This window comes from Panthera leo, chromosome B1 (genome assembly GCF_018350215.1).
Source record: "Panthera leo isolate Ple1 chromosome B1, P.leo_Ple1_pat1.1, whole genome shotgun sequence".
Taxonomy (NCBI): domain Eukaryota; kingdom Metazoa; phylum Chordata; class Mammalia; order Carnivora; family Felidae; genus Panthera; species Panthera leo.
Window position 1 is genome coordinate 62912213 of NC_056682.1, and position 20871 is coordinate 62933083.

General features: G+C 37.0%; 1 protein-coding gene across 5 annotated transcripts in view; it reads right to left on the reverse strand.

The window, feature by feature from the left end:
* KLHL2 (kelch like family member 2) overlaps positions 1-20871 on the reverse strand; it is a 121586-nt gene that overhangs the window by 50735 nt on the left and 49980 nt on the right. For all 5 annotated transcript variants that reach the window (XM_042935129.1, XM_042935130.1, XM_042935127.1 and 2 more), the window contains one exon: positions 2162-2324. In XM_042935129.1, coding sequence (XP_042791063.1) covers positions 2162-2324 — 163 coding nt within the window. The remainder of the gene's footprint in view (positions 1-2161; positions 2325-20871) is intronic.

Below are 20871 nucleotides of genomic sequence, written 5' to 3' on the forward strand. Positions count from 1 at the left end.
CAGGTCATGAGCCTCACGTCGAGCTCCACACTGAACATGGAGCCTGCTTGGGATTCTCTTTCTCTCCTTCTCCCCCGCTTGTGCTCTCTCTCTCTCTCTCTCAAATATTAATTAACTAATTAATTAAGGGGAGCCTGGCTGTCTCAGTTGGTAGAGTATGCAACTCTTGATCTCAGAGTTATGAATTCAAGCCCCACATTGGGCATGGAGTCTAGCTTCAAAAAAAAAGAAAAAAAAAGGAATTTTTCTTCATAATTTTGCTGAAAATGACAATAAACTCTCCATGAAAATGTCTTTGCATAATTATGAAGAAAGACTCTACAAACCAAGATACAGAAGTGTTCAAATTCTAGTAGAGAATTGTTCATATTTTATACTTTATAATAATACATTTAAGATTTTAAATAAGAGAAAGAAACAATTAAATCTCATAAAAATCTCCTAAACACACAGTACATGAGTTGGTTCTGACAGGAGAAGAACTAGGAGTTCCAGTATATCATGTGAATTATGGGTGGACATCTTTTGCATGAATCCTGCTTTACTCATTCTGTCCCCAGCCCCTCTCCCTACCTCTTAAAAGTCAGTAATGTGTATCAAGTAATAGGAGACAACGAGCTGCCCAAGAAAGATATGTTAAACAGTGATTGTTTCCTGCAGAAAAAAAAAAAAAAAACATCCAAAAATATACAAGCCTCCTTCATTCTCCCAATATAAATCACTTATAACAGGCACATTATGTCTAGAGTTAATGGATCTTACAGATTTAGAAGGAAAGTTTTCTATTTAGCTGAAGAACAGCTGAAGAACACTGGAACACATCACTGAATCCAAATTTATCTTTGGTTTTTCTTAAAATGCCTCATCCCACTCAAAAGGATTACATGAATATCATTACATATTATAGGCATTCCCCAACTTACAGAAGGGTTATGTGCTAAAAGTTCATCTCTAAGCTTTCTGAAATTCAGATCACATTTTCTCACTGAAAGAATTTTATAAAGGGTAGTCAGGTCAGTCAGGTCACCCTAAGAAATCTATAAAGTTCAAACTTACTGGACCTTTTATGTTTCTCTGCAGCACTGTGGTTTTCTTTTCTTTCCAACTAGCCACCTAACCATTATTTCTTTGAAAAAATGGAACAGAGATTCTAGGAATACTCGTCTCCAATGCTTTGTGCGTGCGTGCACGTGCGCGCGCGCACACACACACGCACACACACACACACACACACACACCTTGCCCAGGTCTATGTGCCACGATGTCCCTTACCCATCAGAGTAAGCACAGTAGAACAGTTTAGACAAGGGGCTCTTGCGTTTGAAGGCTGAAGGAAGTTTTAGGGTTCTGTTTTATTGGGTCTCACAAATACAGGACAGAGATGGTGGGTTATAACTTCTATCAGGCTTATCTTCTCAAAGATGATTTAAAAAATTAGAAGCTTCCTAATAATCACTTTTAATACACATATTTTTAAATGCTTATAAACTCAGAGGAAAAATCAATTAGAGGTTACTTTTGTGTACTTTAGCTACATCCAAAGCTACAACAAGAAACTCTCCTCGTAGACTGGAGTGATGGGGGGATCAGAGGGTCCCTACACAGCAACTGAAGTGATGGCTTCCTCGACAAGGGCAAAGGGCTGCCCTCTGCCACAGGAGGGCGCCAGCAGGAGGTCCTGAGAACTGTTGTCTAAGGAGAAAGCTGCCTGTATTTCAAATCTACTTTTCCACTCTACCCAAAGGCAACTAGATTTCATCACCTTGAAAATGGTTAAGCCACTAGATTGTTCTCCTGGGTGCAAGAAAAAGGTGTAAGAAGCCATAGAAATAAAATGACTTAGTTTCATATGCAAATATTTTCTCATATGCCTGTTAATTTGACAGTTTGAAAGAAAGAGATATAGAGATTCAATACTTGCATAAAACTGGTATTCTATTCTTTAGACTCAATACCAATTTATAGAGTTTTTTGAGGTCAGAATTTTGTAAGTATGCTTTAATTATGCAGTGATACATTATAAGATTTTAAATGGATTTTTATAAGGTTCAGATCCAAAAACATGACATAACTTTCCAGAAATTACTACAGAATTTTATCAGAACTCAAGAGTTCCAGATTCCTCCCGGTCTCAAACTCAGCTGAGGTCTACTCTACTTGCCTGCATAGGTGTTGGCTTTGTTCAGGAGGTCTGTGCACGCGTGCATATCAGCAAAAGCCCGAATTCCTAAGCAGTTGACAGGGTGAAGCTGAGATTCCAAAAATTCACAGCAAGTCTTCTTCACATCCTGTAACTGTAACAGCCCAGCTGCTGGGAGAAGTACCTGCAACATCCAAGGAAGCAGTTAGGCAGGTGGATGAAAGAACAGTCACTACTTACCACTCCTACCCAGGGCACAACAGATGCAGGCAGAATTTATCTGCATCCAGACCCAAACACTCCATAGAAGAGGAATGCAACAACCATTTGCCAAAAGGGTGATGCCCACATTCCCCCATAATTTCTACAGTATTTTTCAAGGATCTCTTCCTGGCCATAAGAATATAAGAGATAGAAGATCATATTAGATTAAGGGTTCTGTTTATAAGCATAAACCAAATGCACCTTTGAATTTTAAAAATATAAATTATTAGGATGCTAGGGGGTGCTATACGGTTCAGTGAAAATGTTTTTTCCCCTTAATTCAAGCAGTCATGAGTTTCAGCGATTTGTAGGGAAGGCATGAGCCCAAAGTAATACATATCACAACAAAGCCTCATTTTGTTCTCCCACTGTCTGAAGAGCACAAGCTGCTTTCCTTAAGAGGACAGAGCAGTTTTAAATTCAACAGTCTCTGTACAAGCAGTTTCTCTCAAATGTAATATATGTGCTAAAAAAGAAAACACAAAAGGTAATTACCTAATATTAACTTTTTAATTTGTATTTTTATTTGAGTAACTCCACGAGATTTTGTATTAATTATAGGTTTTTCTATGGGATTTAACCAGTATCTTTACTATAAATACTATATTCAATACCACAACTACTTTTCAAATAGGTCAATAATGGAAATGTTTTTTTCTTGTAAGTGAATTAGTGTGAAGCTATGCTAAGTATCACATCTGAAAGTCAAATTAAATGGGAAAACATAAAAAATGAAGTTCTTGAACATCTGCTGCTCTTTTACAAAGGCAAAAGAAAATATAAGCCTCAACTATTAGAACAATGGTCAATTTTAGAAAAGATCACATTAGCATAAAAAAATAAATAAAACCTAAGTTCCTTCAGGAATTGACTCTTATATCTGCCAAGCTGTAGCCCAAAGGGAAAAAGAGAAAAGAAACAGTAGTTCTAGAAATGTTTTATAATTTTCCTGTATCTATGTAATAAGTCCTAAATGTGGAAAAGAAAGAATATGTTTGTGTCTTTGCATGAATTAAAGACTGAGAAAATAACTTTATGTTTTAGTGCAACTGTACCAACTAATAGTTTTCTCTAAAAACATACAAACAGTATCTAGTGGGCTTTTCCTTCTGAGTTTAAGAAAAATAAAGTGCAAATAATGTTGTTTATGGCCAAATCTTTTGTATAATATGTATAGTGTGTTTCATTATGTTATGAGAAATGATCTCCATGGAAACCTTTAGTTGTTGATAATTTGCAAATGGGAGGTTTTCCCACACGCGTATAATTGTGCTCTGAAGCAACATAAAATACATTCCAAGATGCTTAAGAGTCTGCCATTTAATTCAGCGAACACATACAGTTAAGAAAGTGGTCTTCAGTGTAAGATTCAATCTCTGTGAAATTTGCACAAGTAGTAATGATCACCCATCTGATCAGCATTTTCGCAGGGACAATCCTGTGAGGTAGAGTAGTATTCAAACTGCTTGGTAATGTAGAAAAGGCAGGAGCTTTGGGGGAAAAACATGGCTGAGCAGAAATGAGCTCACTCATGCACTGGTGGTAGGAGTGTATACTGGCTTCAACGTTCTTGAAAAACAATTTGCCCATTTCAGTCAAAACTACAAATGCACGGGTGTGCCTGAGTGGCTCAGTCGGTTGAGTAGCTGACTCTCGACTTCTGCTCAGGTCATGATCCCAAAGTCATGAGTCTGAGCACCGTGCTGGGCTTCACGCAGTGTGGAGCCTCTTAAGATTCTCGCTCTTCTTCTCCTCCCCCCGCCCCGTTCACAGCGTCTCTCCCTCTCTCTCAAATCATTAAAAGAAAAAAATACAAATGCACAATCCTCTAACCCAGCAATTTAACCTATAGATACACTGATAAATGCACAAAATCTCACATGCACAAGATATTGTTTGGAGCACTTGGAGCACTACTCTGGGTAATAGCAAAAGTGAGGGTAAAGCTTAAATGTCCATTGTGAGGAGACCAATTAAACAATATCATCCATTCAATGGAATACTCTGCAGTCATTCAAAAGAATGAGGAAACTATATGAATGGGACAGTTTCTAAAATACATTCTTCAGTGAAAAAAATTAGTGATTGATTCATACTATGCTAACTAATACATATACTCCCTCACGTATATATATATATATATATCCATCTAAAAAAAGCAGCTACAGCAAGCTTTTAAAATTTTTGTTTCATTACTTGCAACTTCATCACTACCAAGCCCATATCTACCTCATCAGGAGACTGAAATTCATAAAACTGTGTAATATATACACCAGGAATAGAAAAGTTATTCCAATTGTAGGCCATGTAGCTAGAAATTCACGTATAATTTTAATTTTTAAATGACAATGATGAGTCAAGTGGTTCCATGTTTGGCAAACAATATGTATTAAATACACCTTAAAGGTTAGTCAAATGTATAAAACAAGCTTACTCATAATTTCGTTGTCAGTAAATCCTTTAAAATTGCCTCAGTTTTATGACATAATTTTACTAGGACTAAATTTCAATAGCTCCTAAGTATTAATTATGTACAGCTTCAAAAACAATGAATAACTAGCCCAGGCTTACTAACATGACCCACAGTCACTCATGCTGAAAACAGGAAAGCAGCCAGGGCCACAGCTACTTTATGTATTAGATAGCCAGCAAAAAAACAAAACAAAATAAAAATGCTTCTAATTTCAGATGAACCACCTCTCACAATCAGAACCACTCAGTTGGCAGCCTGTGAGCTAGATGCCTCGAGATCAAATCAAATCAAACCTTCTAATTTGTCTGATAAAGAAATCAAATCCCAGAGGAAGCCGGAAGACATGACCAAGTCATACAGCTGGTCAGTGGAAAGCTGAGAATATAATCAAATTTACCAACTCTTTGGTCTATTGTTCTTTCTACTACCTTGGGCCCTATCTGTAGGTGCAGAATGGAAGTGCTTGTCCAGTTTTTAAATCTCCAATACTGCTCTTTTCAGCAAGAGTAATAAAGACCACAATCATTTCAACAACCCATTCTTGCAATTGCTTCCATTTACTGAGTAATTACTACCTCAGGCACTGTGCTGAGCACTTGTCACACAATAATATCTGATTGTCTCCATTTCACACAAGTGAATATAGAGGGTTGGAGAAGATGGGTAACTTGCCCAAAGTCACACACCTCATATGGAACAGGTAGAGTCCGCTCTAAGAGCAGTATTTAACCAAAGTGAGTTGTAACGCTTTTAGATGGCACACATAAACATTCTGATGTCAATAGTTAGGAATACGATTTTAAATACGATTTATTTAAACAAGAACTGAGCCAATGTAGAGAAAACATCAAGTATTTACCAGTGTCAGCAGTATAGAATATAGCAAAATCATGAAAGTACACACAAATTACTAAACTTTAGAAAACTCTGAATTGAGAGGTCACATTAATCCTTCAATATCTGATAGCATTCTGATTTTTACGGTTTTTACATACCACTAAAAGGAAGGATGTGCTTTAATCTGGGGCTATCACAGTCCCATGGCATATTTTCTACAGAGTGGATAAACTCTACTCTTAGTAACAAATGTCGGTAACACCCAGCAATGTAAAGAAGTGGTTTCTTAATTTGTTATTTAGGTCACAAAAATATCTTGGGCATTGTAATTAAGAGGTCTGAAGAATAAATTTGTGCCTTTAAAACTAATTTTTCTGAGCTCCCTAGAGCAAAGGTACAGCTGAATAGTGCTGCTTCTTATATGAAATGGAATCATATTGACACAATAAACCTCCAGCCACATAGCATTATGACCCAATGGAAATTTCCACTTGTTCCATTTTTCCATACACTAGTATTAACCCTGAAATTGATTAAAATAACCCTACGGTGCTCTATGATCTAAAGTATATTCTAAAACATCAAAGAAAAAGCAATTATATTTGTTATATAATACAAATGTTAATGATGTATTCTAAGAATCAAAAAGTGATTAATTCCCATATATTCTATTCCCATATATACTAAAGGGACGGCCACACTCCAAAAGCTGAAATATTTCTCTCGATTATGTTGAGCCCTAAGAAAAAATACAAAGCTGGCAGTGTGTCTTGGGGCCCAGCCTTTACCTCTCCCTCCAGCAGCCTCCTCCCTTGCTTCCCCTTTAGTTCTATTCTATCAACCTGGAGCTTCTCCACTCAGACCCTGGTGTTTTCACCATGATCTCTCAGTCCCTTTCAGGTCACTACTAACAGCATCACACCATTTCATCTGCTTTGTAACACTCACCAATGTCAGAAATGATTTTATGTATCTGCTCTCATGTTTACTGTCTCTCTCTCTGCAAAAGAATATATGCTCTGGGACCACATCTGTTTACCCCCATTGTAACCTCAGGCACTACAAGAATATCTAGATGTATAATAAACGAATCAACCTGAATGTAAATTAACGTGTTACTCTCATAGGTATTTGTATTTTAAAAGAGATACAAATTTGGATGTCCTTTAACCCAGAAATACAAACTGTATTTCTAGGCTGTGTCTATATGGGACATCTGTGACCTACTGCAAATCCTTTCAGCCCCAACTCTTGCTCAAGCCAACACTGCAGCAACCAGGTCCAAGTAGACTTTGATCACCTTTGTGAAAATATAACTTCACTGTGCCTCACCACACCTCCTACCATAGCTCTCTCTGCCTTCCTAGCCAGGGAATGCACTGGGGACTCACACCTGCACTATCTGGAAGCACAGGGGAAGTAATGCTTATGGGGCCACCCTGACCTATGGAGAATGGTCTAAGGAAAGATGACAGCTAAATGCTTCTCCTCTTTATTCCCAAGCAGATACTTCTGAGACACATTTCATAAGCCTCCTCAGAAGGTCCTGGTAAGAACAAACATCTTACATTTTAGCTGTAACCAGATCTATACCACACTTTGAATTGGTTTTCCCTCCTTTCCAATTCAAATTCCCTATTCATTCACTGTTGCTCTCTTGGATCACTTTCCAAATAAACTAACTGTACGAAATCTTGCTTTCAGGGAAACCCCAGGCCATTACACTGCACATGGAATAAACTGTAAGTGTGAATATACTTAGTTATAAGTATGAATTATAGTGCTGTTTATACTATTAAAAATTGAAAAGAACTCAAATGTCCAATAACAAGAGACAGATGAAGTAGATTCTGTACTATCAGTAAAATTGAATACTTTGTAAATATTAAAAGACATACAATAGACACATATCTAATGACCTGGAAAAATATTCCTAATACATTCAGTATACAAAGATAATTTCTAAACAAAATATACAATACAATCCGCTTCTTTGTAAACACACAAACACAACAACATAAAGGGCACTAGAGGAATATAAATATACTGCAATTGTTAACAGGGATCATCTCTGGTTAGTGGTAGTGTTAAGACTTTCTATTTACTTCTTTTTATTTGCATTTCCTAAATTTTCAATAATGAATCTGTACCATTTAAATAGTCACATATTATTTAAGAGAAAGTCGGGGAGAAACAAACAAAAGACTGTCTTTCTGGATCTCTAGAACTCCAGACAATATAGCAATGGTGAAGGGAGCTATTTATTTAATAATTATCACCCACCGCTTGCCAGACATTGCTTCAGTTTGACCTGTATTCTGAGTATCAGGAGTCTCAAAGGCCTATGATCATCAAACTAGTGTTCTGCAGAGTGTTGTGGAGGCTCTACACATTACTCTTCCTGTTCACGTGAATAGCGCTATCTCCAAGTGCTGGGAAAAACATGAAGTAATAGAACATGACCAGCTGATTAAATAAACTTAGAATCGACCACTTCAGCAAATAGAAAAAAATTATTTTCACCTAGATATGCTGATTTCCAAAATAGGGAGACAATAAAAGCCTAAGCATTTTACACTGTGGAAACATTTTCTGCAATGAACAAAAGAAGCAGGGGAAAAGCTACCACTGATTAGAGAAGACAAGTAGAACACTAGACAGAGAAGACACCCGAGACAAACAATTAGCACCCGTGTGACACTCTTACACCAGCTGCACATTTTAAAGTAAGATGCTTTCATCCTACTTCACTTTGTTTGACAAGCCAAATTATACAGAAGATGTTTCGCTTAGACAAGTACACTCCTTCTGCTTGGCTATTAGGATCTGCAATTTATTTTCAGCTCGGGCACTTACTCCATAGGGGGAAATAATTTATGTAGTAAGTCTTTTAAATCCTGAGCCATTAGCAGTGTGTTTATTAGAAGAGACTACCAAGGGGTCTGACTGCTCCATAGACAAGATTTCCAGATGTCTGTGAAAGTATGCAAATATGAAACAGCTCAGTCACTGTTAACTTTACAGTAGGTTTACTGCTAAAAAGCAGGTTTTTTGTTCATTTCCCAGCCATTTTATATTCACATGAGAAGCACCTGTTTGTCTACAGAGTAAGGAAGGGCCTTGTGTGTCAGGAATGACCTGGAAACAAAAAAGGAGACAGCTGTTCAAAGAGCACGCAGAGACAGAAGAAATTATCCCCAAACTTAAAGGAGCTCTATGTTGTTGGACCAAAAAAGTCTCACTACGAAAGAAAACCTAATATGCTTTCATTAGCATATATCTTCCAAAAGAAAACCTAATAACTTTCATTAGCATATATCTTCCAAAATCTGCATTTAGTCTCCAAATTATAAATAAGTCATGTTTCACAAGTTTACTTTTTCAATTGGCTGCTTACTACTCATTTAATCATAGAAACAGTATTGAAAAGTTATAAATCACAATATCAAAGAATATAATATTACTACTTGACTGCTGTGACCCTATGGGGCACTGGGTGCAGGAAAGAAGGAGAAAGAAAGTTTCCTTCCTCTTTCTGGGGTGCAGGCCTGGCTGGGGGCAGAATTTTGAAATAGGAAGTGTGCGCCCTTGGCATCCTGCCACCTCATTCACACTTTTACAACTCAAAGCCCTAAACCTTGGCCACCAGGAGTCAGCCTCTGCTCTGTGCACCCAGCTATGGTTCTCCACACAGATCTGCCTTTCCTGACTGCTAAGTGTTTCATCCCGTAAATATACTGACCTCACCTCTCTCCTCCCAACACCCCACACCCCAAGCTCCATCCCTCGGGATAGCTACTGCCAGCAGAGTCAAAATGAAAGCCGTCTTATTATTAATTCATACTAATTGCTAATAATGCATCACCTTCCAGGACAAATCCCTTCCAGGGACATTTAATGTTTTAAGAGATGCTAACTCTTAAGCAGAATACATCTGTAACTGAGGTCATTTCCAATGGTATAATAAATGAAGCGAAAAGGCAAAAGAAGTATGGAAAGAGGGAATATGTGGGCAATGTGGCTTTCCCACAGGCTGAAAACCACCTATCCTATACTTCCCTTTTAACAACTGCTTTTTCCATTCTTTTTAACCTAAGTTTTCTCTAAAATTTCTAACTTATTCAACAGTGGCTCAAATGTATAACAAAGACAGCACCTACCTTGTAGAGTTGTTGAAAAAAATTAAATAAGATGGCCTACCATTCAACACAGTGCCTGACACATGGTAGAGTAGAGCATTAGCTCCAATTCAAGGCATTGCTTCTCAGATTGAATCCAACATCCAATCCCATGACAAGAGAATGCCAGGATTTCCTTTCTCCCTCACAAGATGATGTTCTATGACAGATCATTCCCAAAGAGCACAAGGTTGCTTTCTTTTTTGAGCAAATATTCCCAAAGTAAAAGATACAATCCAGGACACTTTGGAAAAGAACAAACACAGCATGTGAAAAAGGGAAATACAGGGGCACCGACGTGGGTGGCTCAGTTGGATGAACATCCGACTACAGCTCAGGTCATGATCTTGCAGTTCGTGAGTTTGAGCTCCACACTGGGCTCGCTGCTGTCAGCACGGAGTCCACTTTGGATCCTCTGTTCCCCAGTCTTTGCCCCTCCCCTGCTTGTGCTCTCCCCAAAATAAATATTTTTAAAAAAGAAAATGGGAAATATGTTTGATATCCCACTAGTTATTAAGTAAATATAAATTAAAATAATGAGACCACATTTTGTAACTATTGCTACTTTTAACAACATATATTCAGGTCAAGGTACGGTAAGCCTTGGCCCCTATCACATTTTTGCCTTCACTGTAAACTAGTCAACTCTCTTAGAAGGGAAATAGACAAGGGGCGCCTAGGTGGCTCAGTCAGTTGAGCGTCCGCCTTCAGCTCAGGTCATAAACTCACGGCCTATGGGTTCAAGCCCCATGTCAGGCTCTGTGCTAACAGCTCAGAGCCTGGAACCTGCTTCCGATTTTGTCTCGGTCTCTTTCTGCCCCTCTCCCACTTGTGCACTGTCTCTCTCTCTCTCTCTCTCTCTCTCTCTCTCTCTCTAATACAAATAAACATTTAAAAAAAATTTTTAAAGAAAGGAAATAGGCAGTATTCATCAAAGGTACCAAAAAATATAAAAGTTTAAAGCATTTGATGCTGGAAGTACGTTCCTAAAAATCTACCCTGAGAAAATAGTTCAAAAATTGGAACAGACTAAATCCATAAATTTTACTTTAGCATTATTTATAAGAGTTCCTGGGGGAAAAACCAGAAACAACTATGGATTTAACAATATGTCAACAATTAAGTGCATTATGTTAAACCACATGATGAAACATCATAATCAATGACAATGAAGACTAATAATGGTTTTAAAAAACTAATATTTCTAAAATATTTGCAATAACATACAATATTATAAAATTGGATTGACACACTGCTCTAACCTATACTCATATTAGAAAAACTTAATAGACATCAAGTTCCTTTGATGTCAAGGAACTTGATTAGTAAAACAACGTTGACAGAGAAAAAACAAACAACAGAACATTTCCACACAACTTATTTTTTCTAACACATAATGGACGTAGAGACAGTGGCGCACTGGTCTTTTTAACAACAGATTGGCTCCCTGCCCTCGCATCTGTCAGTTCTATAGCTGGCAGCACTGGATCTGGATCCAATCCTGTCTCTAATCAGAGAGAACGTCTGGGCTCTAACTAACAAGCAGCACAACCTGGTCGACTTCATGTCAGTGCTAATGTGACACTGGGTACTTTGATGCTTTGTTTCCTGGACAAAGTTCCAGCCCACCTTCCTGTAACTAGGACCCTCTCCTAGTGGGCATCAGCAATGTGGCCCTGCTTCACTGTGCATGGAGCAGTTCTCCTGGAGGCTGAAATGCTGCCCCTGGGTGCCAGCCCAGAAAATAAAGCCTTGTTCCCAGGCTCCCTTCTCCTCTTGTTCTGCAAGGACCTCCTGCCGGGCTCAACTTCTATTCATCAAACATGCCTATCCTATGGGCAGTTCCTGATTACTCACCTAAGAAATACTTATTGAGCACATAGTCTAGGGTCTAATCACTAGTGTAGGTTCTAGGGCAATGGCAGTGAACAGAATGTACAAATATACCAGCCATCCTAAAGCTTGGATTCTAATAGGTAGTGCTTCCATTTAGTAAGGGCATGTGTAATTTCCATCATCCCAGCACTCCACCCCTTCAAAGTGGTCTTTGGATCTCAAAGTCTACAGTCTAGGGGCACGTGGGTGACTTGGTCGGTTAAGCATCTAACTCTTGTTTTTGGCTCAGGTTGTGCTCTCACAGTTCGTGAGTTTGAGTCCTGCATCGGGCTCTGTGCTGATAGCGCAGAGCCTGCCTGGGATTCTCTCTCTCCCTCTCTCTCTGCCCCTCCCTTGTTCTTTCGCTTTCTCTCTCTCCCTCAAAATAAATAAATAAACAAACACAAATTTTTTTTAATAAAAATAAAGTCTAGAGGCACTGGAGGACTCAAGAGCTATAGATTTTAATCCCCATCTGTCACTAAATTCCTATAAAGCCTCAGGGGCAGAATAGAGTTAGCATGAAAAGAATGGAGAATGGAAACCATACCACAGGCTCAAGAGGCAGAGAACTCTGGTCTTGAGTGCTAGCTGTGTGAGCCAAGAAAACCACTTAACCCTTCTGAGCTGCAATTCTCTAAGCTGTAAAAAACAATTCTGTATCCAAGATGTTGTAAAAACTAAATGAGATTAGTACTTTAGCAAAGTGGCTGGAACAGGGAAGGTAGGCAGCCCCTTCTTCCTCAATGAATATTTTATTCTATTTCCACTACCATTTATCAGAATTAATCCACTTTAATTTCCTCTCCTTTAGTCCTTCCTCTCCAAAATCACTACAAATAAAAAAACATGAGTACTAGTCTCTTGACTAACTGATCATGCATTTTACTCCTATTATAGATCAAAATTTCCCCTGTATCTCCCCTGGATTCTCCAGGATTCTTCCTTTCCACAACCTCAGAATTTCATGAATAACCAAAGAACAGACCAACAGACTGTCAGTGATTCCACATCCACCTTCCAAAAACAGAATTTAAACTGGTGGTGAGACTGAGGCATCAATGCACTGTCTAAAGAAGAACACAGGGACCAAAAAGTCCTGTCAGCAGGCTTCAAAAATATTTTTTAAAGAAACAAATAAAAGCAAGCAAGTTTAAGGGGCCAATGTTATCAATAAAGGTGATGAGTCTTAGTACGAGGGACTAGTGACACTTCCGGCTTTTCAAAGGTGCTGCATGGATGTATTTACAACTGTGCATGAGAAATGCCAAACTGTCCCAATAAGTTATCTTCACTGTCTTTCTGTGGCAGTCATTCCTTAGACCAGGGAAAGTAATCCAAATCACTCTCCAGGGTACTATGTTGCTTTATTATACACAACTCCCTCTTCCTCTCCTCCCTCTTGGTCTTTCCCCTCTTCCCCTCTCCCTCTCACCTTTCTGTCTTTGCCCGCTCCTTTTCCATCTTCTTTCTAAATTGATTTCTATTATTCAGAGCCTCTCCACCCCTGCAGATTACCAAGTCTATTCCAGTGGAATTTTTTTAAGAACAAAGAGACTGATAATACTTTTTGAAGATTTTTGTTTGTTTGTTTTCACAAATATAACACTTAAACCACATAGACACCCATGCATGTATGCACACAAACACGCACATCCATAACACACTCTTCCTCCTTAGACAAATGACTTTTTCTGTTGCATGTCATTTTTCACCAAAAATTATTTTATATTCTCTCTTTCCAACCATGTCTGTAATCAATATTCATATACTATCATCTCCCAAACTGTCAAAGTCTAGGCTTGACATGAAAGAGAGATCACAGGATAAAATTATTGCTGGAGAATAAAAAGTGAGAAAATATATGATAAGAAAGCACATGTCAAGCAAAAAAAAAATCATATTTAATAGACAATTTAATAACTTTACCTATCTGATTAGCTTCTCCCTGACCCTAACTACAGCTTAATTATAGACTATGTATTTCTCAACGTTCTTTATCAAAGTGCCTTAAATCCTATTCATAACAGCCCCAAAATTTAATTTTTTTAATGTTTATTTATTTTTGAGAGAGAAAGAGAGAGTGCACGCATGCGAGTGAGCAGGGGAGGGGCCCAGAGAGAGGGAGACACAGGATCCAAAGCAGGCTCCAGGCTCTGAGCTGTCAGCACGGAGCCCTATGTGGGGCTTGAACCCACAGACCACGAGATCATGACCTGAGCTGAAGTCAGACGCTCCACTGACTGAGCCACCCAAGCGCTCCAAGACAATCCAAAACGTTAAATACAGGTCCATTATCACCCCCCCCAAACCGCAATAAACCCATACAATGGAACACTCAGTATTTATAAAAAGGAACTAACTACTGAAACTTGCAGCAACACAGATAAATCTCACAAGTATTATGTTGTGCCAAAGAAGTCAGCCTCAAAAGAATACATTCTGTGTGATTCTATTTATATTAAGTTCAATAACAGGCAAAACTTAGAAATCTTATCAATGGTTGCCTGGAGTCAGGGGTAAGAAATTTATTAGAAGGAAGCTTGAAATTACAAAGGTTCAATATCCTGATTTGGGTGTATGCATTTGCTAAAACTTAGCAAACTGAACAGTTAAGATGCATGATGTACGAACAATAGCCCACTAGGAAAAAAAAAAAATGAATGCTTTAAGCCCACACAAAGATTAACCAGAAGTCAGTGAAAGGCATTTATAAATTATGAAACAAAATTTTTAAATGGAAAATAATAATCCTCTCTGCTAGAATCCCAAATAAGAAAATAAAAACATATTAAAATGTATTTACATGACCAAATCTCTATACTAGTATTTGTAAAGTTAATTTAAAACAATAGCTTTTGAATACATGTTAGTGATACAGCTATCTTCTATTTTCACAAAAAAATAAAGTTTTCATAAATTACATATCCTGGGAAAAGACACATGTACACATGTACACCAGATGATCAGAAGCATATTAATTCTAATGTGACATTGGAATTAAGACTTCGAGGTCCAAAAGGTAGTACTTTTTAAAGCTGTATGTCAATAATGCTAGGATTTACAAAACCTTTGGCTTATTTCAAACCAAATATGCCAGAACCACAGATAATTCAACCACTCTAGGCTCTCACCACCTAAAATGGTTTGAAGAAAGGGACCCTGAACACTGGCAACAACCTGGCACAGATGTACTATGCTCGACGCAGGCTCCAAACCTAAACAACGTGATATAAAGGTCAAAGATCAAGAAAAAAATCCACCTAATAAGGACTTTGATATATATCTAACTTTTCTAACTTTTTTCCCATGCTCAAATTAGAACACTGCTATAAGATGCTAGGTCATAAACAGGATGGAGTCATTTTTTGCTCATCAAGATAAATTCTTCCTATACACCCCATGAAGCTAATTAAAATATGACTCACAAGATGATTCAACCATGGACATCTTCAAAGATTATATATTCCAATAACATAAAACCACAAGTACCTTAATTATTAATATTTCTGGAGTACGTAGCTTTTCTCTCAACAAATACTTAAAAAACATTTTAAGTTTGATGTCTATCTAGTTTTATAACATGTTCTTATGATAAAGCTTCTAGATTTTTCTCAAACTAGCTGAACTCCAATGGCTTCTTCTATACTAAATTTTAAATAATAAGCTTTCATTTATTCTATACTCTTAACTTGTACAGAGTAAAACATAATTTAACTGGCATGACTGAAAAACAGATATTCTAGCTGGTCAAGCATTTTCATTAAAATTATAAGGATTACCAAGTTCAGACTTAAAATATAATAAAATACAATTAACATCAAAATTCAATTGTAAATAAATTTAAGTTGTCTCGTAATTATTTTTTTAAGTTTATTTTATTTTGAGAGAAAGAGAGAGAGAGAGAGAGAGAGAGAGAGAGAGAGAGAGCGCACACACATGAGCAAGTTGAAGGCAGAGAGAAGGAAAAAGAAGTCCAAGCAGGCTCCACACTATCAACCCAGAGCCCAAAAAGGGGTTGATCTCACGAACTGTGAGATCATGACCTGAGCAGAAATCAGGAGTCAGATGCTTAACCTACTGTGCCACCCAGGTGCCCCTACAGTAATTATTAATATAAAAGAAATTCACCACTTGGGGCCTCTGGATAATAATAAAGTAAAATTATCACTATTCTGGTAAAGTGATAAAATACTAGGTTAAGAGTTTTCTGGGTATTAGGATGTCAGACAAATTCATTTCAGTGATAGGATTTCCCATTGTTATCCCATAAACAACCACGAATCCTCAAAGTTTGATTCAATACATTTTTATGTTTGGGTTTTTTGGGGGGGGGGGTTTGTTTTGTTTTGTTTTTTACCTTTTAACATGTGTTTTCTAAGCACATCATCTGCCAAACTCTTTTAGTCGCAAAGAACTTCCTTTCTATCTCATAAGAAAAAGAGAACATGGGTGGAAAAAACAATAAGGCTTCCATAAACTCTGCTAGGAAAAATATCACTTTTCTTTGAGCCACTGCATGTCAAACCAATAAAAAAGGGTGTTACAAATTATACTGCAATCACCCCAGAGTGCTGCCTCCACACTAACCAAATAAACAAGTCTTGTCGGGTGGAGAGAAATCTATAGCAAATTCAGATTTTTTTTTTTTTTTGGTCACAAATATATTTCCTGATTCAGAATATAAAAAATGAGGGTAAGGTTACATGAGCCATTTTCTTTAACCCAATGATCCCAAACAATCTCAGTGGGTTCTTCTTCCTCGTGGTCTCAAGACTTTTTATTGCTGCCTCATTTCTTATTTCTGCTCAACATTTATAGAGCACTTCAATATTTTTATAAGCTTTAACTGGTATATTTTATAGCATTTCTGTGAGATGTCAAAGTAGTATTAGCCTTATTTATAATAGCTGAAAAGCAGAAAGGTTAATGTTTTCCTCAAGGCCATTCCTGAAGTCAGTGGTTAAATTCAAGATTTGAACTCTGAATTCTCATACAATAATTAGCCAGAGTTTTTTTTAAGCACATGAAAGTTTTCTAGCAGGGAGCAAGTCTAAGGGGGCTGCATATTATTTTCTGAGTTATTCAGTAATAATTTGAATATGTAGTATTATATACTTAATTTTAATTATTTATTAAAGTAAAAACATTTACAAAACTGCTCAATAGATGTTTTGTTCACCCTCAAGATAAGCATTCTACTGAATTGCTTTGGTACTTAGGCAACTTCTAATTGTGTGGCTAAGAATGGAAAGTGGTCATTCAATCAAGAGAACTAAAAAGCAGATCTGGAATGTGACTATAATTAAGGTTAAAACATAACCAAGTGTATAGTTACAGTCTCTGTCAGAAGAAATCATTTTTTTAATGTTTATTTTTGAGAGACCAATAGAGACGGAGCGCCAAGCAGGAGAGGGACAGAGAAAGAAGACACAGTATCTGAAGCAGGCTCCAGGCTTGAGCTGACAGCACAGAACCCGATGCTGGGCTCGAACCCATGAGCCATGAGATCATGACCTGAGCCAAACTCTGACACTTAACAGACTGAGCCACCTAGACTCCCCATGATATTACATAATTTAAATAAACACAAATAATCCAATGAACTGTAAGTGTAAAAGGAGAGCTGTTTCTACGAAAACTAAGTTGACTGCTTTAGAATGACTTGATCAACATGTTACTGCAAAAAAAAAAAAAAAAAAAGGTTTCTCAAATTATACATGGGGAAGGAAAGAGAAATTGTGTAACTGAAAGATGACTTTGCACTGAGATTTCAAGTGTCTGAGCTCTTGCTGTACTTTTTTAAAAACTCTAAAATTAGAGTTGATCCATCATTATGATGTCATATGTGTAAAAACACATATGGCTCTCTAAGCAGCTGACCATACTAAGTTTTACAACAAAAGATTGCCATACGATTGTACAGTTGCATATTTTAGGTTAAAATAAAATATCTGGGGTATACATGTATCCTTGTTTGATGATTTCTCCACTTTAACAATATTTTGTTGATCAAGCAGTCAACCACATCAACAGGTCTCCTACTGTGAATGCCCCTCTCTGCGAGGTCTTCTTTTTAGGACCGGCTGGTAAAACGCTATAGAACAACATTCTGTCAGCACTTCTGGTCTGAAACGAACAAAAAAAACCTGCCCTACACCACCAACAAAATGGACACACTATGTCGAATTTTCTACTGTACTGAGATTGTGTAAAATACTTTGGTGTGTTTGTCGCCAAAAGCTAATTTTAAATGTCTCTTGAAAAACTCTCATTTAAATTCTGTTCCTTTTCTAAAAGGATTGGATTTTCTATTTCAAACAATTTCAATTCATGCAAAACATAGAAGTTTCCTGAACTGTTTAAAACCTATCCATTCACAATTATGAGATGCTTAAGTTCTTCTTAAATGACAAAAGTTCTAATGCAGACAGAACTTGTAGATGAACACTCATAATATTAATTCGGGAATAAGAATTTACTTACATTGGCACTGCCTATTAACATCCGTACCTTTGTTTTTCACACTTACATCAAGTGAAAAAGATTCTTAGCTACTTTTAGCAAGCCAAAACAAATACCCAAAAGCTGAGAAGTCAAAATGTATATAAAACCACAAATTTAGCAATGAAGTAAAGGCTTTTAAAAATTCAAGTTGCTTTAGAAGTCTCCAAAAATGCTGATCAACACACAGAATGAAGAAGAGTTAAAAGGTACTTTTATTTATAAACTCTCTAAGCAACTATTAGTTCATGACAACTTAACAGTTGCTGTATGATAATGAACTAATTACTTAACCTTCTTTAGCTTCCTTAATTGCAAAATGGAGTAAAACCTACCTAAAAAGATGATGAATATCAAATGAGATTTATGGAAAATACCTAGCACATAGTTGAAAATAAACTCACGCGAAAGCCTTTCATTCATATAAATGTATATATTTATATATTTATTATTTTATATTTTATTTTTATATTTTATATATATATATATATAATATATATAAAATATACATATTATTTTTTCCAAGTATTCCTAAGAGTGGGAGAGTGAGGGAGGGAGAAAGACAAAGTACATGAATTCTCTAAAAGTATATGTGTATATGCAAAACTCTGCGTATAAATGGTTATATGTACTTTACTTGGGAAAAGGTCCATAGTTTTTCATCAGACTCTCAAAGGAATCCACGATAAGCCCCAAATTTAAAAAACTACTTCATAATAGCCCTTGGCTTTATTTTCTCTGTTCCCAGATGTATAGTTTATAAAATTTGACTGGAAACTCTAGACACAAGTTAAACCTAAATTACTCAGTAGCAGCAACAAAAAAAATGTTCAATTAAAAGCATGGTCATGGTAAGATATATATCCTCCTTTTATTTCTCCTTTAAAAAAATACACAAATTCATTTGGCTCAAATTATTCCCCAACCTTGCCATAAATTAAAGCAAATATCTAAACTCAAAGCCAAAGTTAAAAAACCTAAACAAAAAAAACCCAACAGCAACAGCAAAAAAATCAGGGAAATCATAAACAGCCAAGAATTAAAGTCCTATTACTTATATAACACTAATGATTATACTGTTTTTGGAGTTAATGCTTCAAATTAATCCATTCCTCATTCTGACTCAAAGTTAACAACCTTTACTTCAAATAGCTGTTATATATTTTTTAAATTTGTGTAATAGGAGACTCACAGAAGGAACCCTAAACTAGGAATCAGGAAAACCAGGGTTATGGTCCTATTCCGTCACGAACTAAGACAGCTGGACCCCAACACTCTATGGCACTATGATTCTACATCAAAACATGCAATCCCAAAGTAAAAGGCTAAGATACCTGCTATCCTAAAATTGTATTTTATTATTGCTAAAACAGAAACATGGTAAAAGAGAGGTGACCTGACAAGAGATTTGATTCTAGGTGTAATGAGAAAATATACCTACAACAACAAATTTTTGAATTACAGGAAGTTCTATCCCCACAGTCAGTTCTCTCAAAAGAGATAGGGTCAGGGTGGGCGTCCAGCTGGCGCCACTTTAAACTTTAGCTTAACATTAATAAGAACACCAGATACCTCCACCCTAACACTCCTTTCCCTAAGGTGAACAGCACTTATAAGAAAGATCTAACAAAGTACAGACAGGCAAAAATACAAAAAACAGTGGAGACAGCAGTTTGGTGTATCTTGATAGGTAATCTCTTACTTTGTATTTCACCGAAAAATTACGGAAAAGGCAACTTGTTTTAATGAATTTTATTTCCAAACTGCCTTTTCTAAAATAGGTATTTTTCGATGGACAAAAATAAGGCTTTGCACACTAAGGTACCCCTATGTTCTCTTCCCCCTTCCCCTCAAAATAAAAACTACATGAATATTAAGCATTTAACAAGTCTGCCAAATACACCTCTTTGAACGTATTCCTGTAGGAGCTGAACACATATACAAAAGGCAAATCAGCATGGCAAGAGGTTTTCTGAAAGGCTGCGATGACTAATATTTCAGGACTGGAACGTGATAGTTATTAAAAGAAACACGAGAGGCGAAGCGTTCTCCCAGTTCCGCATAGACCCATGTCTCCACTGCAAGAACTACTACAAACAGCATTCAGTGCTGAATTCACACAGTCTATTGTCTCAGGCCTAAATCATCTTTTGCAAATTTCCCTCATGTCACATATTACGTGAATCAAAGAAACCAATCAGCAATTCATTTGCTGAAGGTCAGATATAGGGCACAGTAAGGCCCATGCACTCAAATGAATTTAAAAAGGGAGGAAAAAGAAAACCAAGATAACTTCTTGTTGAAAATGATGCCCTAGAATCCAGCAGACAGTAGAACTATACAGAAAAAATTAGATTGAGATCATATGGTGGTAGTTACCTCCTGACATGTACCAAACACCTTCCTCCAGGTTAAAACAAAAGTTCACCTAGCAGGTGGTTCACACCTTTATACATGACTTGAATATCAACCAAGGTTTTTTCAAATGCCTTCCATCATGAACTGGATTGCCAAGCAAAGGCAAATGAGGCCACCCATGAAAGACCACCAGAAGGCCTCACCACTGCCAATATTTCAGATTTAATAAAAGCATTCTTAGC